Here is a 16,360-nt window from a genome sequence, read left to right as displayed (position 1 = left end):
GTCTGTGCCATTTATCTGTGTAAGCCTTTGATGGAATTAAAAACTCTGGCAGCTCAGTGCTGCCGGCACCACATTTGTTTTTTTTAAACACATTGACATGTGTCATAATTTCCATATATTTATATTTCTTCCCATGTTACACTTAAGGCCATAATGGTGTTGTAAACAAATATTTGATACAATGCCAAAATTGGAGCAAATTACTGCTGCTGCGGAAAAAAATCGAGTTAATTACAGTTCATCATCCAGCGTGTTCAACCCCATTAGTCAAATCTCCTTTCTTGGTAAATAAAATCATGTGATTAACAAATTGCATTATGGGATTTGAGACATTAAAATAACCTATTGTGTGCTCAAACACTCACTTGGTTCTTTCTAAATTGTCTACACCTGCACCTCTCTGTAATCCACTCAGTGTCCTCCATGACCCTTGGGTAGGTCACAACCCAGACATAGAGAAACAATAGCACTAGTCTAAACTGTAAACAGCACTCATCTGAAGCAATACATTCCCACAACCTTTGATCTCTAAACCATGTTTTATGAAACAGTGTCTGCTTACCCTGGCATCAGTCACTTTGAACTCTCTCAGGATATACTGGGGCATGTTATACTCGGCCATGGGGTCCACCACAAAGTACTGGTATCTGGCCGACCTTTCTGCTGGCCAGTACTGGTGGCACTTTTCCTGTGGGAAGTGAAAAATAGAATACCACAGTGAGCCACAACATTCTCTTCACAGACTAGCTTCATTGTGTTCGTTCCCAGAAATGTCTGTCTTTCAATTCACACTGTATCTGCTCTTTGAAAGCTTTTCTTCCCAGTTCCTGAATCTAAGTATAGCTGTTTTCACACATGCACTGCAGCCCTGAACTTTTTCTAGACTTCTTTAACCCGGCGGAGCTGCACGTGAGGACAAGATGCAGTCGGACCAGAAAATAACCTGTCTTTAACCTGCCGTCTCCCTAGCACCAAGTCTATATAATGTTTGTTTGTGTCAATATGAGAATGGCACAGGTAACAGCTGGGTCACCACTGCTTGCCCCTACGTCTTAGCTCCTACGTTCTCTAAACTTAAACCAAACAGAGTATTTCCTAGAGGAAAGCACTGCTAACGTGGACTATCTTCTGCTCCTGTGTGAAAACAGCTTATTGTATTTCATTTCTTTCAAAGATTGCCAGAAGAATGGAATAGCAAAACAGTGTTTCCGTACCCTGCCCATTTCTCTAAGCTTGGTTAGCATTACAACAATAGTAGAGTTATGCTCCCAGAGCATCCTCCAAAAGTCCTCGGTAGTCTCTGCCAGTGGTCCCTGTGTTGCAATGTAGGCTTTCTGTTGCCTGTGGAAATGAATCACATGACAAAGGTGGGAAATAATCAGCGTGGACGCATATCTGAATGTTACATGGAACTACGTTTGCACTGATGTGAAGCCTGGCAATGGTAATTCGTTGTGTTGATTCACTTTCTTTTTAGTGCTTACCTGTACCCATCAATGAAACTGGCATTGATGTAGTCAGAGCCCTCAACTCCTCGAATGGGCTGAAGACACACTCGTGTGGACTCGTATGGCATTATGTTAACAAGGCGGTTCTTGAACTTGTTGCAGGGGAGATTGGCACTGATGAATCGTGATGTATGGGCTTTAGTGTTAGCTAAACGCTGCAGGGGAAAAAAGGAGGAAAAAAAAGAGATACCCTTGAGTGTATGGGTGTCAGGTAGGAACAATGGCATTCAGATGTTTCTGTATTTCCCCGGTGACAGATTGTGTTTGACAACAAAGGTATGTTGCGAGCGATAAAGATCTGAGCAGTCTAGCGAATTGCACACCTTGAAAGCGGTGAAAAAGAATCAAAAGTATAATATGCTGCACACAGCTGGGTCATGTAACCATAAAGTATGGAAATGGCATCAAAGTGATTATTATCACAGCTTGCCCTTTGCCCGTGTTATGATGAAAAGACAGGGAAATGGATACACCAGGAAGATTTAAGTAGTCAGAAGAGCAGTGTAATCTGACCTGTTTATAATCTCTTGGTTGAATCAGCATCCATCAAAGAGAATGAAAGTAGGCGCGTGACAAGCAAGGCAATAGCATATATACAGCAACGCCACAGACTGCAAAGGGTTGGACGAAGCTGGTGGAGCCTTTCATTGTAAATGCAGAGTGTATTGCTCAAGTTCTTCTGGCAACTGCTCTGTGGTGGGGAAAACCTGTGTTTGCCGTTTTCATGTAAACCAAGACCCCTGTTTTTGAAGGAAATGGAGCTATGGAAGGGGGAGCCAGAAAGGAGGGAAATTTATCCTATGTCATGTTACACGAGTGAGTCAACTAACTGGAATAGAGAGGAAACCACAGGCCCCTTGCCGTCTAGTGGGGCCTAATAGGGGCTGGAAAATAGTTTGGGAGTTGTATTGAGAATGGGAAAAAAATTACAATGACTCCTTGGTGTGAAGTGGGGTACGGGATGCCAGTGGGGTGCAGATAAATTCTAAATACTAAATAACTTTATCAGGTGTGGTTTGAAAATGTAATATACGATAAAACTGTCTTTAGCATTATTTCTTTTAATCAGCCCTTGACCCAAGCCATTTTGCTCAGTGCTTATCCTTTGGTAAAGAGTTAAGATACCTTGAACTCAAGTTCCATGCCGGTGACATTCTCTCCACCCTCTATCTGGGTCAGTTTCTGGATGTAGGCGTATAGGTTTCTGGCGGGCACTTCGGTGGTGCCGCAGTTGACGGCCTCCTGGAGCGCGTCATGTATGAAGACATACTGGTCCTCTGTCTGCACCATGTAGTTGCGCTGGGCACGCATTAGCGTGACGTGCCCGTAGATATCCACAGTCTTCTCGTGCTTGATACGTTCAAGCATGGCATCAATCACGATGAAGCAACCTGTGCGTCCCACGCCGGCACTGGAGCCACAAAGGAGACAGAGATGTAAGGATGGAAGATGGTTATTCATTTATGAAATAACGCTTTAGACTTTATTCAGATGACAGAGTTTTATGGGAAACTCCCACCAGGGTCTATAACCTCATGTTTTTATGAGTTATATCATGCCGATGTTGGCATCACAAGCTTTTTATAAAACCGGGATAAAGCCACCATGACATCACCCACTGGTCTGCGGACTGGTTTTGAAACCTTGAAACGTTTTGGCTGTCACCAGTTAGTTGTTAGAAACCATATGCCACGAGTCATGGGTTGATATGACTGACACACTCATTAGTGACATAAGCGCCTTGTCAATTACAAGGTCTCCCCACCGCTAAATTATACTCTGGTTCATCACTTTTGAGACCAAATGTTTTTAAGCTAACATCATGCAGTACTAAATGACACTTGAAACCAGAAACTGAGACCACAATTTCATCAAGCGCTTACAAAGTTATTAAACAGAAACTGACTGATATAGGATTTTTTTTAGCCTGATATTGGTATTTGGAAATTTAAAAACCCATTATTCCAATATATAATCCGATACTTTTTTAGTTTTAGTAGTTATTTATGTGTTTGTTTATGCTCTGCTAAGATCGCCTAGTTGTTGTGTCTGTGGCGTTCCAAAAACAAGCGCTGCCAAGTAAGAAATTGCATAGTGCCCTCTGGTGGAAAGACTGTGCAATGTCAACACTCATATTATGTTAGAGGAGTGTTTTTCTCCGTGTCTACTTTAGTTTAGTTTTAGTTAGTTAGCCTAGTTTTCATTTATCGGCTGTTATAAATGCCGATATTGACAGATTAGAAAATAGCTATTATTGGCTGGTAACACCAACTTGCTGAGTATTAAAGTGAGAAGCCAGGTGAATTTTTATCCAATGACGCATTTGCAACTGGATTTAGAAAGAATGCAGGTTTAAGTCATTTTGATCAGCATCAGCCCAGTGGAAGGAGAAGTGTCTTGTCCAAACAAGGACAGGGAGCTTGAATAAGTTCCCTTCTTCCGGTGATGAGGCCAAAAGGTAAACTCTCTTTGCCAAGTTTTCCACTGTAGGATGGACCATTTGGCTTGGAGTGTAATTAAATCTGAAGTGGCACTATGTGGAGAAGAGGGCCTGGTACTCACAGCCTTGAGCGAGCTCAACACTGGCTTTGCAATCCAGTCCTTCTCCTTTGGACCCCACCTGCACTCTTCAACCTATCAGGACTAATAACTTACGCAACAGCAACATTTAACCTTCATCTCGCAAATGGGAAAAGTGCCACTAGAACAAATGTGAACACAAATGTGGCACCGGAGTCGCAAATTTGACGTGAACATTTTTTATTAATGTGCCGGGCAACTTCTGAGAAGTGCAGCTGACTACAATTAATGCCATTAGATTAGTACTGTGCACCTAAATGGAATAAGAGCTTTAGAAGAGGCACTGAAAGCCAGGTCTCCTCATTAAGATTCACACAGGTACATTTGTGCATTAGTGAGCAAAATGTACATGTGAAAAAAAAAAGACATCCTGCCAAAGACAAAAATGTTTTACTGTTTCACTTTGACCTCTCCTTGCAGGCCAGCTTGAGACATGCTCTATAGATGTAGCGCGTTGGCAGTCTGCTGACAAATGCTCACCCCTGCACATTACATGTTTTAATATTGCATGGTTCAGCACAAAGATGTTTTCTGATGACAATTTATTTACCGCGGGGCGACGGGGTGGTGTTAAATCTTGTTCGTTAACTCTCCTCCCACCTCCCGCAAAGCTCGGCATTGACAAGACAAGTCCTTGCACTTGGCACTCCAAAGTAAATAGGTTATTCAATTCATTAAGCTGACATGCCTACGAGGTGTGAACCATGCTCTTGTGCCTCCTCCTGATGAAGCATTTGTTTTTCATTTGCTCTGAGGAACAGGGAAAGGCTTGAGAAGGAAAACTCAAGAGGGAGTGAAGTCAGTCCCCGGGGGCCAAGTCTGGTTAATGTGCCATGCTGCACTGGAACTGTGCTGCAAATGGAATAAAGACACGTATGGGAGTCATTGGCTTTAACAAATGATCTGATGATCACTTTCAAAATGGCTGACATTGGCTGAATGAGACTGAACTTTTTATTTCTTTCCTGACAAAACTCTTCACACCTTTAGGGTGGAAGGGAAAAAGAGTCAGTATGAGTGAGTGAGAGAGAGAGAATTGGGCTGCAAAGAAATGTGAAATGTGTCTCAGGGTTATTTGAAGAATGAATCACTTCCAGGTCTGAGAACACCTCAGCTCCTGGCCGTGGGATATAGAAACAAGTCGAGATTTTTCCCTCTACCCCAGCTGTTTCCAATCTGAAGGCATTTTACAGTGCAGACTTGAATGTGGGAGAGTGATGACCTGCAAGAGAGTAAGTGACAGAGTGACAGCAGAGAGCTAGAGAGAAGGAGACGGAGGACGACGGGGAGCGCAAGGGCGATGAGAGCGAAGGCAGACTTGTTTTAGCTAGAGATTCTCCCCGTTTGTCTCATAAGCATCTGGAATTGCTATTAATTAAAAAACAAGCAATGCTAGGAAAGTGTAATATTTCTTTATTGGCAGGTGTGTGTGTGTGTGTGTGTATTCGGGGTGGGGTGAGACGGTGCAGAAAGCTGTCGGTACATTTGGCAGTTGAAGGAGAGCTGGCGTACTGACTGCACTAATGACCTGACACTGCCTTTTCAACCAGTCAAAACCAGCTGCTCTGGACGTCGACACACATTAAGTGTCAGACTAATATGCTTTCCAGGAGTTTAGGGAATAAGGGATGGGAAAGAAAGTTCAGTGTGAAATACAGCTGCAACGAGTCCTGTGAAGATAAAGCGTGAGCAGCAGTGAAAGCAATTACATATGTATTGTTAGAAAATCTCTGGCTGTCAGCTAACCTGTCACCATTTTGCTACTCTGCCTATAAAACATGCACACATAAAGCGAAGCTCACCAGGACCGCTGCATTGCTGTTAATGGGGTCGATAATCATTTCAGTCGCGTGCGTGCGCGAATACTTGGAAATGTGGAAAGTATATCAAAAAGAAAAAGAACGTGTTGCTTACTCGGGGAGTATGGAAGGTTGGTCTTTTAAACCCAACCCACTGGCTAGTGTTGACTGTCCATTGGGTTGGCTATAATCCAAACCATTTGTATAACTGTACTGGAATCACTGGGAGACACAGCTATAGCTTGAAGGAAAAGAGAAGACAAAGAATCAATGTTGCTTAACCTAACAGCACCACTGACATTTCATTATGTCTTCAGTCTTTAACACTGGCTTCTCTATCATCAAAGAATTACTAGCTTTAAAAACTAGTACTGGTATTAGAGTATGACTCCAACTAGATGTGGTGTGGAGGAAAAGCACTGCTGCACTGAGCATTATAAGTCTCTGACCACATCCATGAATGCCACTGGGTGCAGTTAGGTGTGGACTGTTTTATTTTCGCCACGCCCTGCGGCTGTAACACCTCGTCATAACTGCACAGCCTGTGCTCACCACTAGTAGGCAACGCTGACAAAGTTGGTTGCCTGGTTTTTTTACTATGAAAACTAGAAGCTTTTCAAGGCAAGCCTCAGACTTGTGCTATCGATACAGCAATTGCAGTTTGTGGATGGATGGCCACTAAGTCTTTGCGACCTCTGCAAACATTTTCCTTCTGATTTGATGGCCTCAGTCATTCATTTTGGGTCATACTGAATCAAAAATAAAGTCTGTTTGGCAAATCTTGGTCATACCATGTTTCAAAATGGGGGATTAGCTGTGGTATGAAACTGCACCCTCATTGGCTAACGACTTGGAAATCACAAGCCATTAACCAATAAGTGTGTTGTTTCACAGAGAGACCCAACATCACTTATCACATCTGGGGGGGTTTTGCAACCAAGATGGCGGCGGCACAACTCAAGGCTTCAAAATGGGAAAGCAGTGGGAGAGTTCATGGTAGCTATGTCCACCTTTTAAACTTCTGAAATTACTTTAAAATTAGTTTGAATATATATATACAGTTGCTTATTTATATAAATTACTAGGAAATTTATAAAAATGAATCTTTCCATTGAACTTTTTTTGTGATTTTCTCCCTTCTATGGAGCTAAAAGCGGCCACCCAAACACATGAAATGTCAATGGAAAGCCCAGGATGTCCTCTATTTAGTACATCAGGACTTTGTGTGGTAGCTCAAAAAAGTCAAAAGATACAGACCATAAACAAATGTCCATTACAGATGACATAAATGAATAGGCTGGTTCTCAGGAGGATATTTATATCACACATTGGCCTTAAAATTTTGCATATGAGTGGGCAGCATTAGCAATTTATAGCCAACAGCCTGTGTTGTTTCCGGTTTTTGAATAAAGCTTTCTTGGAAATGCATCACTTTCTCTTGTATTTTGATTAGAGTGAAGTTTTAAGATTGGATGGACCCCATGGGGTTCTCTGGTTTTTGGGTGGGCCGCAGTACTCCGACATTGGGAATTTTTACAGCATGGTAAAAAAGGAGGAAGGAAATGGTTTGGCTGTTACTTGTAAGTGAGTTGTTCTTAAAGTTTTCCTTCTGAGTCACTGGGAGAGGCCAGAGATCACTGTGACATTTAATCATGTCCTTTTGACCTCTTCTGAAACCTCACAATGCCTGACTAGCCCTTTAGCTACAAGAGCAAAACAGCCCCTGACCTGTGGGTTACTGAAAACAGCAGGAACCAGGAAAGCAAGAGGCACGCTACAATGTCCCCGGAAGAAAATTCCTCTAGTCTTACCTTGTGACAAGTGTTCGCTCGGCAGTGGAAAACAGATGAATGTATTTTGATTGATACTCTTAAATACTCCTGCGGGGGACGCATTAGCCACCCACTAAACCCATATTAATGATGTTTCATAAGCAAGTGCGACAAAAAAAAAGTGCTCCCTGTAGTGGACATTTCTTAGCCTAACTGCTTTTTACAACAGAGGTATAGCTTACGAGCATGCGTTTGATTGAATGCATTTTGCAGCGTCTGTATGGATTCATCTAGAATCCGAGAATGTGAGCGACAGGAGGAGAGAGAAACGCGCTTCTAATTAGCGACTCGTGAGGGAGGAAATCCTGTGCAGTTGATTTTTAAAAGTTCTAAACCCTCTCATTTAAGCTCCTATTCATTCCCTTACACAAAAATAAATAAAAAAAATCAAAAGACCTTGATTGCTTGTTTTTTATGCCTTTATGGTCTTTACATAAGGCGCCTGAGCACATGCAAGCTGATTTTTATTTTTTTTTGGGTGCACCAACTAATCAGTCGACTGCTCCGTAGACTGCACCATGCTGTCAGTTGTGGATTTTTTTTCCAAGGCTTTTATTTTGGCCTCTTTTCATGTGCATAAACAGCTTCAGGAAAACAAAAACCTGCACAAACTAAATGAGAAAATCTTATTTATTCATCTTATTTAAAGTATATCTGCTAAACTACTTTTTGTCTTTTTTAGTGAGTGAAAAAATGTATTGGAAGTAAGTAAATATAAAAGATAGCTCTATTTAAAACTGTAAAACAGAAAGTTAGGTTTATAGGATTTGGAGCTGGGGCATGACTGTATCTGATAGGGTGCCAGAGGAATTAAAAACTCCCATCTGCACAGTGACATTAATTCCTGCATTCTGCTTCACTGTAAAAAAAAAAAAAAGTGAGGGTTTTCAATTGGAAGCGATTGGCCAACTAGCACTAATTAACTTCAGCATGTGGTAATTCTAATTCTTCAGTAATCCCCCTACCCTTTTTGTCGCTTTCTGACAAAAGTTTGTATCTGTTACACTCGCTATCGCTGCTTCTTAATTTCGACTTCCCCCCCCCTCCTTCTCCTTCTGTCACTTTTCTTTTTCTTCTTCTGTGCAGCGCCTCTGATGACTTCCTGAGTTAAGGGAAGCCAGAAGTCTGTGTTATATCTTTGTGCTCTCTGCTGGGAGTCTGCCCTCTTATGTCGCTGAGGGAAGTGAAGTTGGCATGAAAGTTATTTGTTTCAGATGCAATAACCCAGGGGATGAGCCAAGGACTTGTGGGCTGCAGATGCGCGACATGTTAGCGGTGTAGCGAGGAAGACGACAGGTCTGCGCGTATCTTTGTGTCACCGCGTGGGAGGAGATGTTTAAGTTTGCTGAGGGCAATGACACCAGTACACTTTGTTCTGCGATGTTGAAAACACCTTCTGATTTAAAGTGCTTTCTGTGAAAGCTGGTGGGCTGGATTTTTTTTTTCTTTATTTTTGTTTTTTCAGATGGGAGGAACAACAGTTTACATCCTATCAAACAGTCGTCCTTTCACTGATAGTTCATGTCTAATTTCTATTTCAAGTGTTAGTCCAAAAAAACCTCAAACATACACCTCTAAATAACCAAGAATATGTTGTGTTTTTGCCATATGTATTCATATATTCATTACAGCAAATGGAGAGAAGAAAATCAATTTCATGCTTCAGGATGTTTTTGCGAAGCCATGTTGTTTCTTACCTGCAGTGTACCACCATGGGCCCTGCATCTGGAGGATTGCAGGCTTTCACCCGTCTCAGGAAGGCCAGGAATGGAGTGGGGTGCTCGGGTACCCCGTGGTCTGGCCAGGCCGTGAACTGGAACTGCCTCACCTCCCTCTTCTCACTGGAGCCATTCTGAATGTTAACACGGAGAAAAGCTCAGTGACCGAACACAGCTTACATCAAATGATTTGACCTGCAGATGCTGCGAGGTATCGATCTGATACCAAGTAAAAATAGGGCCAGTATTGCAGATATCAGTGTTAATAGCAATACTCATACTTTTAAGTTACAAAGGCAGCTTATGTAGAGCAGTGTGTCATGACATATGAGATGAATGATTGCTTAACACAATCTAAAACACCTTTCAGCTTTTCATGTATTTTAAAACTGTGTTTTTTTAGCCCTGGAATGTAAATGTGCCGGTCTCTAAAGCACTTTGGGTCAGCGTCTGTTGTTTAATTGTGCTATAGGCTATAAATAAAATAAGGAATTTAGAGGACAGAAGCAAAGTATCGATCCTGTTACACTAGTATCGATCTGACACCAACATCGATGCTATATTTGCATAGATCTTCCCTCTACTGTGAGGTTTAAAGTGCTACTATACAGCATACAACAGAAATACTTACTTTAAAGAGTGCAAACGTCCTGACACAGTACGTGGCCAGCTCTACCGTGTCCAGCAGGGTCACTTGGATTAGACCGTATGTCTCTGTCCCTCTTGTAGGCCAGTACTGGTCACACTTTACCTGTAGTGGAGAGACATATCGCATTAGGCAAGGAGTCAATAAAACCTTTATGTATTTGGTGTTTGTTCACAAAGCATGAAGGCTCTTTACAGCAATTCTCTGCATCTCAGTTACGCACTCAGTACAAGTGCACCAAGTCAAATAAAGGCCAAATAAATGCCCAAATTCCCCTTATTCTTGCTGACTAGGTTTGATTTTCTAATCAATGAAATAGCTTGAGATATTTGTAGTGAACCAACAGGGCTATTAATTGTCCTGACGTACACCATAATTACAAAGGTAAGCACGGTTTCCACTCATATTATCGTCTCAGCTTTATTGCTATTTGAGTGTACTCTGTTTCACAGTAAACGGCCAATAAAACATTGTATTGCAATACTGCTTAGCTGACAAAGAGAAGAACTATTGGCTTTGGGGAAAGGAAAAGCTGGGTTCCAGTGAAACTGTTTTTCTTCAGATTGTCCCCTAGCACTGATGTGGTTTTCGGACACATGCTTCACCAACATATCCTGCTGTAGGATTCTCTGCCACTGATTAATATTACAATTGAACAGCACTCTGGAATAATCAGGTTTTTAACCAGCCACTAATTCAATTTCCCAAGCATCTGTTATAACATTAACACAAAGCGCAATGAAGTGTCTGTGACACCGGGAGTAATGTAATGATTCATAATATTGTTTACTTGCAAATAGTCGAGCTTTAGATATGCAAAACATACAAAGGCAGCATGAGTGAATGATTTGACTGATTAATATGAAAGACACGCACTTTTAGCAGCAACAAAAGCACAATATTTGCAACAAATGTCAAACAATATAGGCAGATTTGAGGGTGGGGGTGGTCTCCCAGCAAACAGCATAGTAATGTGCTTACATAGCACTGCTTCTATAGGCCAATGCAGACACCTGGGCTCTTATTTGCTTTGCAGATTGTGTGAACGCTCAGTGAAACCCGCTCTCTCGATTGAGTCCACACTCCTGTTAACACTAGACCGGGCTCTTAAAAAGAGGCATAGAAGTGTGAAGGTCAGTAGCTGATGGAGTCCAAGGAAGCTTTCATATGCTCAGTCAAATATGGCAAGACGTTTGGGGTAGGGGGAGGGGGGATAATAGCTTTTGACTGTGTCAACCTTAAAGAACTAGCAAGTGTGTACTGCTGGGAGATGTGGCTTTACGGTCTGTCTTTTTTTTTTTTACCACGGATTGTAATCCGGCGCCTTAAGCAGTATGAGGCCGATGAAGTAAGTCTGGATACTAATCAGTCAGGACTGTAAGACAAGAGTGTGTGTGTATTGAGGATATCAGTGGGTAACAGAATGCTGCTTGGCTGCTTCTTGTAGTGAATAAATACATAAAAACTGTCCCAGAGTATAGGACAGTGTCCCAATTAACATTATCCCTGCCAGTGATGAAATATTCCTGCAATCAGGGATTCCGGTGCGTCAGTGGTTAAAATCTAACAGTGTGCTGCTTCTTTTTATATATATGGAGCTAAAATATTCTGGGAAGCCTTAAATGATTGATGATTCATGAGTCACTAGTAAAACAATTCTCTGGTGGGAAAAATGTTAAACGGTGTCACAAAAAAAGTCATCATGATTTTATAGATGCTGATGAATGAATATCGGCGAACTCTAGCACAAGCTTTAAAAATGATTCTTAAAGCTTTACCCTGGACCGCTCTTCTAGTTTGGTCATCATGACGATGGTGGCACTCCTCTGCTCCCAGATCATCCTCCAGAAGTCCCCAAACGTCTCGGGTAAAGAACCCTGGGTGGCGATGTAGGCGTTCTGCTTCCTGTAGCCATCGATGTAGTTGGAATTAATGTAGTCACTGCCAGGGATACCTGTAAAAAAAGTTTACAGTGGGTGAAAATGGATTAAAATTTCAACTTTTGTTTTGTTTGTCAAGCTCGATGTGAGGCAGACCTTAAATGTCACACAACAGTGGCATTTGTGGCTAGGTAAATTGGTCCAGGCCTTTATTATCCCTACAGTTTACTGGAGGTAATTCTCCCCCACACAGTGTTCGCACAATGCCACGTTATCGTCCGTGGGTCCTAAATTTATGCCAGTAAAGCCACTGTTGTTTTGTATTAAAAAAAAAAGCACAACAGTCAGTTCTGGAACCAGTGTTACAGCCCAAAAGGATTTGTATTTGCTATCAACAACACATTTAAATCAACAGCTCCACCCCCCCCCCCCCCCCCCCCACCCACCCCTCACCCCCATATGTGCAACTGAGTTACAGATAAAGCTCGGTCCCTAGAAGTCTATCACCTCACACGGAGAAAAACAAACCAACAAAAAACTCGCAAAACAATTTCCCCCCACCGCTCCTCACTCCTCCTTTCCTTTGCTTATATTAAATGAAAGGCACAGCAGCCTTTTCGAATCCAGGGGAAAGAGACAGAGCTGACAGCTAGTCAATGCTTTAGGACTGGCAGTTTAGGGGCTTCGTGCACACATGGTCGACCAAGATAAGTCTCATCTGCATGGGCGCCACGTCTCAGAGAATCCCCTCACTCCAACCGCTTCCTCTCCCCCCCCCATCTCTCTCAGACTCCCTTTTACTCCCAGGTAACTTATTCAACAGAAAAAAAGGGAAAGAAAATGGAATATGAACACATTCAAAAACCCACACACATTATTTTTATTTATTTTTTCCCCAAAACTGTCCACCGCCCACTCATTTTGCTGTTGAAGCTGTCCACGCAGCCAGCCGGTTGTGCATTTCTGTGATGGACAAGGGATAAGTACAATTAAGCCCAGTGTGTATTCAATTTGAAAAGGGGGGGGGGAGCAAAAAAGGAGACATCACTGTGGTTTAATGAGAATGAAGCAAGTTGTTTAATGCACATTTGCAAATGGATTTTGCCTTTGTGCTTTCTGTCAGTCAGGATTTGTCTAAATTCGACCATTTTCTCTGTAAATATTAAGAAATAAACATTGCCACGGTGTTGTTCCGGCACTCAGTCGTCAGGGAAAGGCAAAGTAATCTCAGAGAGCTTTTAAAGTACAACACTGTAATTACTGTATTAATGAGGAATAGTAACTACCAGTCGTGGCATAGTCAAGTTCAAACAGGTTAACGCGTATAACATTTCCGTTAAATTTCGATTCCCGCGCTCGCTTATTGTAGAACGTGTGCGTCAGGAGAAGTTTTCTCGTGAGAGTTTCACTTATTTTCTTAATAAACGACCTCTTTGTCGGTCAGGCGGCGACAAAATCAAGAGCAGAATATTTTTATTACTTGTGACAGCTTCTGTGCTTGAAATAGATCAATGGAAAAACTAGTGAGCTCATGCATAACTTTGCTGTTGTGAAATAACAGAGCTGATGGGAAATGGAGCGCAGATCTTTTAGTCTTTTTAGTTTTTTCTAATTTTTTTTAAATTAACTTTCCAATTTTACATTTTTATTCAGTTACATGTACAAATACCTGACACGCAGTCACGCAGACATTTCAGTTTTAATCAACACCGGTGCCTCCTCGCAGTGGCTGCACTGACAAACATGATCAAACTCAATAAAAGACTTAAATTAAAGGTAATTCCTTTAGTTTATCTATATACAGTATTTTAAAAAAATATGGTTTCATCAGCACACAATGACACTACTATCGAGTAAACACGACTTTCGGGTTTGATCTAAAACTTTTCTAAAACGCTAAAGTGAAAGGAAGAAAAAGTTTTAGGTTCCAGTTTAATCTTGCAAGTGTATGCTATGTACGGTCAGGCGGACGGTCAAGAGTCAGCAAATGTGGAGCAAATTCAGTGACGTCACCGCAATTAAAGTCCACGAATGCACTCAGGCACCGGGGCCGCCTGTTTGCCAAAGATTCGGTTGATCCGTCCCCCCACATCAGTGAATTCCGTCTTCAGACTCTGATGTGAAATCCCAAATCCCTTTTTATTCAAAGAACTCAATCAAAGTAAACAATAGACACATTGGTTGCCGAAAGGCTTTGTTTAAGCTTTAGCAAGAATAGAGGAAGTCCCTCATGTCCCCCTGGCTGAGAACTACTCACTTTCCGCAGCACAAAGCCTCCAATGTGGTTGTACAGATGTGTTTATACGTCTGGCTAATGGAGCTCCATCAGTGCTCAAGCTGTGTGCTGTTTCTGAGAGACTTGCAAAAAAAAGGGTGGGTTGGGGGGCTCTATAAGGCTGTTTCTATCTGTTGTTGTCACATTATCCATTTACTAATTTGTTTATTTGCCTTCGCCCCCCCTGAGAGCAGTTCAGTGGATATGCTTAATTAATAGCTGTATGTGAAGTTGTGTTTAATCCAATAAAGTGGTGAAGGAGTCGGCACTTAACTGTCCATTTCAAAATGTGCTTTCATTCATTAGAAACTCGTGAGCAACGCATCTTTAATGTAGTGAGCAGCGTACTGGTGGGGTTCAAATCGAGCCTGTAATGGGCTCAAGTTCGACTCTGAAAGTACAAAATCATGAATGAGTCCTTTCCGTATAACCCTGCACTAAATCAGCACCAGCAATCTTGTGGGTTGTTGTGAGTTTGTCGAGTTTGACTAGGTTAAAAAAGGCACAAAAAAAAGTCATGCTTGTGTGTGTATGTGTGTTCTGGATTCAGCGTATAAATTCTGCTTAAAAACAGGCCTCGGCTTAATGCAAAATGTAACCCTGAAGTGTAATAAAGCAGCAAAGAAACAAATGCCGGTGAAACACACTTGTATCTCTAACTGTGGGTCATTGTTTGGTTTCATTTGAATGCTTGCTTCAGCATTTTAAGACAGAAGTGCCTTTTTCTTTCTTTCTTTCTTTCTTTCTCCCGAGGCCATTTTTTTCCCTTTTCTTTGCAAGCACCTGGGGTATCAAAACAAATAAGCAGGCTGCCATGCTTGTGAAGGAATATAATTTAAAAGTACAGTCTGGTTGCACTCCCGAGGTCCCAAAGATGAGGCTGTGCCGGCTATCTGCAGAATCGATACAGCAGTTAGGAGCGAGGATGTAGGTGGGCGACATACCGTCAATAGCTGAGAGCAAGACCCTGGAGTGGTCGTAGGCTATCACGTTGGCATATCTGTTCTTTGGTTTGTTGACCTCTAGGTTGGAGTGCTCCCATGTGAACTGCTGGCCAGGGTCGATGGACTGTAAGAGAGAAGATATTTGTTTTGTGACTGCAGTGAAACTATTTTGCTCCGTTTGGCACGTAAAACAAGATTGAATTTCACTCTTTGGCGATTCCTAGCGCGTGTTGTCAGAATGCCCACTGAAAAATGCATTTCACCTCACAGCGAGTGAAAATGAAAATCATATCTATTACATTATACGGGTGTTTAAATAAACCGCTTTAAGAGTGTGCTTGGGACTCGAGGTCACGTCTGCTGCTGTTGCTAGACCGGGGATGCTGAAAGGATGAAGGATACTGTTTTAACATCATGTGTGTGGAACACAGACTTTATTCCAGTGAGTACAGTACAACACCCACTCTGCATACACAAAGATGTGAAGTTGGTGAGTCCATAGATCAGTCTTACCCACACATTTAATCTCCCATACTTGATTTTGGGTACTACTACCCAATAGGTTTTTAGAAAGTGGGGTGTCTACACACACTGGACACAAAGTTCACTCTTTTGCTGTGCAAATGTTAAAAAAGAAATGTGGGAAAACATTTTGTAAGGGCGCATTTGCCATGAATGTGAATTCCCCACTTCTCAGAACTATTTGAACTATGTGTTGTTTTTGGCATGAAATAACCTCTAGATATAAAAGATTAGATTAACAAAATAATGCATTCTGAATTGGTCACAGAGGAAATTGCTTGTGTTCACATCAGCTTTTCTTATTTGATTAGCAGGATTTTATGGCTCATAGTAGAGCGCTACACTTGAGACTAGTTCAGTTTTGATATCCAGGCCCTCCTTCAGCTTTGCTAAGCAGGGCTTGATAACGGTCCCCCGTTGCAGAGAAATGAACTATAAAATGTAATATCACAAAGGGAAAACATAAAGACGTGATAGATAGAGTTTCATTTCGCATTAACAGGAAAATATTGTTCCTGTGCTATTAATGATTTTTTTTTTTTGAGTTAATCTCCAGTGAAGGCGACGGAAGACCAAGTGCAAAATAGCAAAATATGAGAATGATTGTACTTTTTTAATCATCTGTATGATCAATAAGATCAAAATCTGGCATTTTG

At 41.8% G+C, this 16,360-nt stretch overlaps 1 protein-coding gene across 27 annotated transcripts in view; it reads right to left on the bottom strand.

Annotated features, from left to right (window-relative positions):
- Positions 1–16,360, bottom strand: part of LOC134624906 (receptor-type tyrosine-protein phosphatase delta-like) — a 406,192-nt gene that overhangs the window by 4,606 nt on the left and 385,226 nt on the right. For all 27 annotated transcript variants that reach the window (XM_063470050.1, XM_063470055.1, XM_063470052.1 and 24 more), the window contains 8 exons: positions 15,183–15,306; positions 11,862–12,037; positions 10,069–10,188; positions 9,417–9,571; positions 2,634–2,919; positions 1,485–1,663; positions 1,215–1,341; positions 563–688 (listed from right to left, as the gene is read on the bottom strand). In XM_063470050.1, coding sequence (XP_063326120.1) covers positions 563–688; positions 1,215–1,341; positions 1,485–1,663; positions 2,634–2,919; positions 9,417–9,571; positions 10,069–10,188; positions 11,862–12,037; positions 15,183–15,306 — 1,293 coding nt within the window. The remainder of the gene's footprint in view (positions 1–562; positions 689–1,214; positions 1,342–1,484; positions 1,664–2,633; positions 2,920–9,416; positions 9,572–10,068; positions 10,189–11,861; positions 12,038–15,182; positions 15,307–16,360) is intronic.

The sequence above is a fragment of the Pelmatolapia mariae genome, linkage group LG3_W (genome assembly GCF_036321145.2).
Source record: "Pelmatolapia mariae isolate MD_Pm_ZW linkage group LG3_W, Pm_UMD_F_2, whole genome shotgun sequence".
NCBI classification, from domain to species: domain Eukaryota; kingdom Metazoa; phylum Chordata; class Actinopteri; order Cichliformes; family Cichlidae; genus Pelmatolapia; species Pelmatolapia mariae.
Note: the sequence above shows the minus strand (reverse complement) of the source record. Positions and strands in the feature narration are given on the sequence as shown.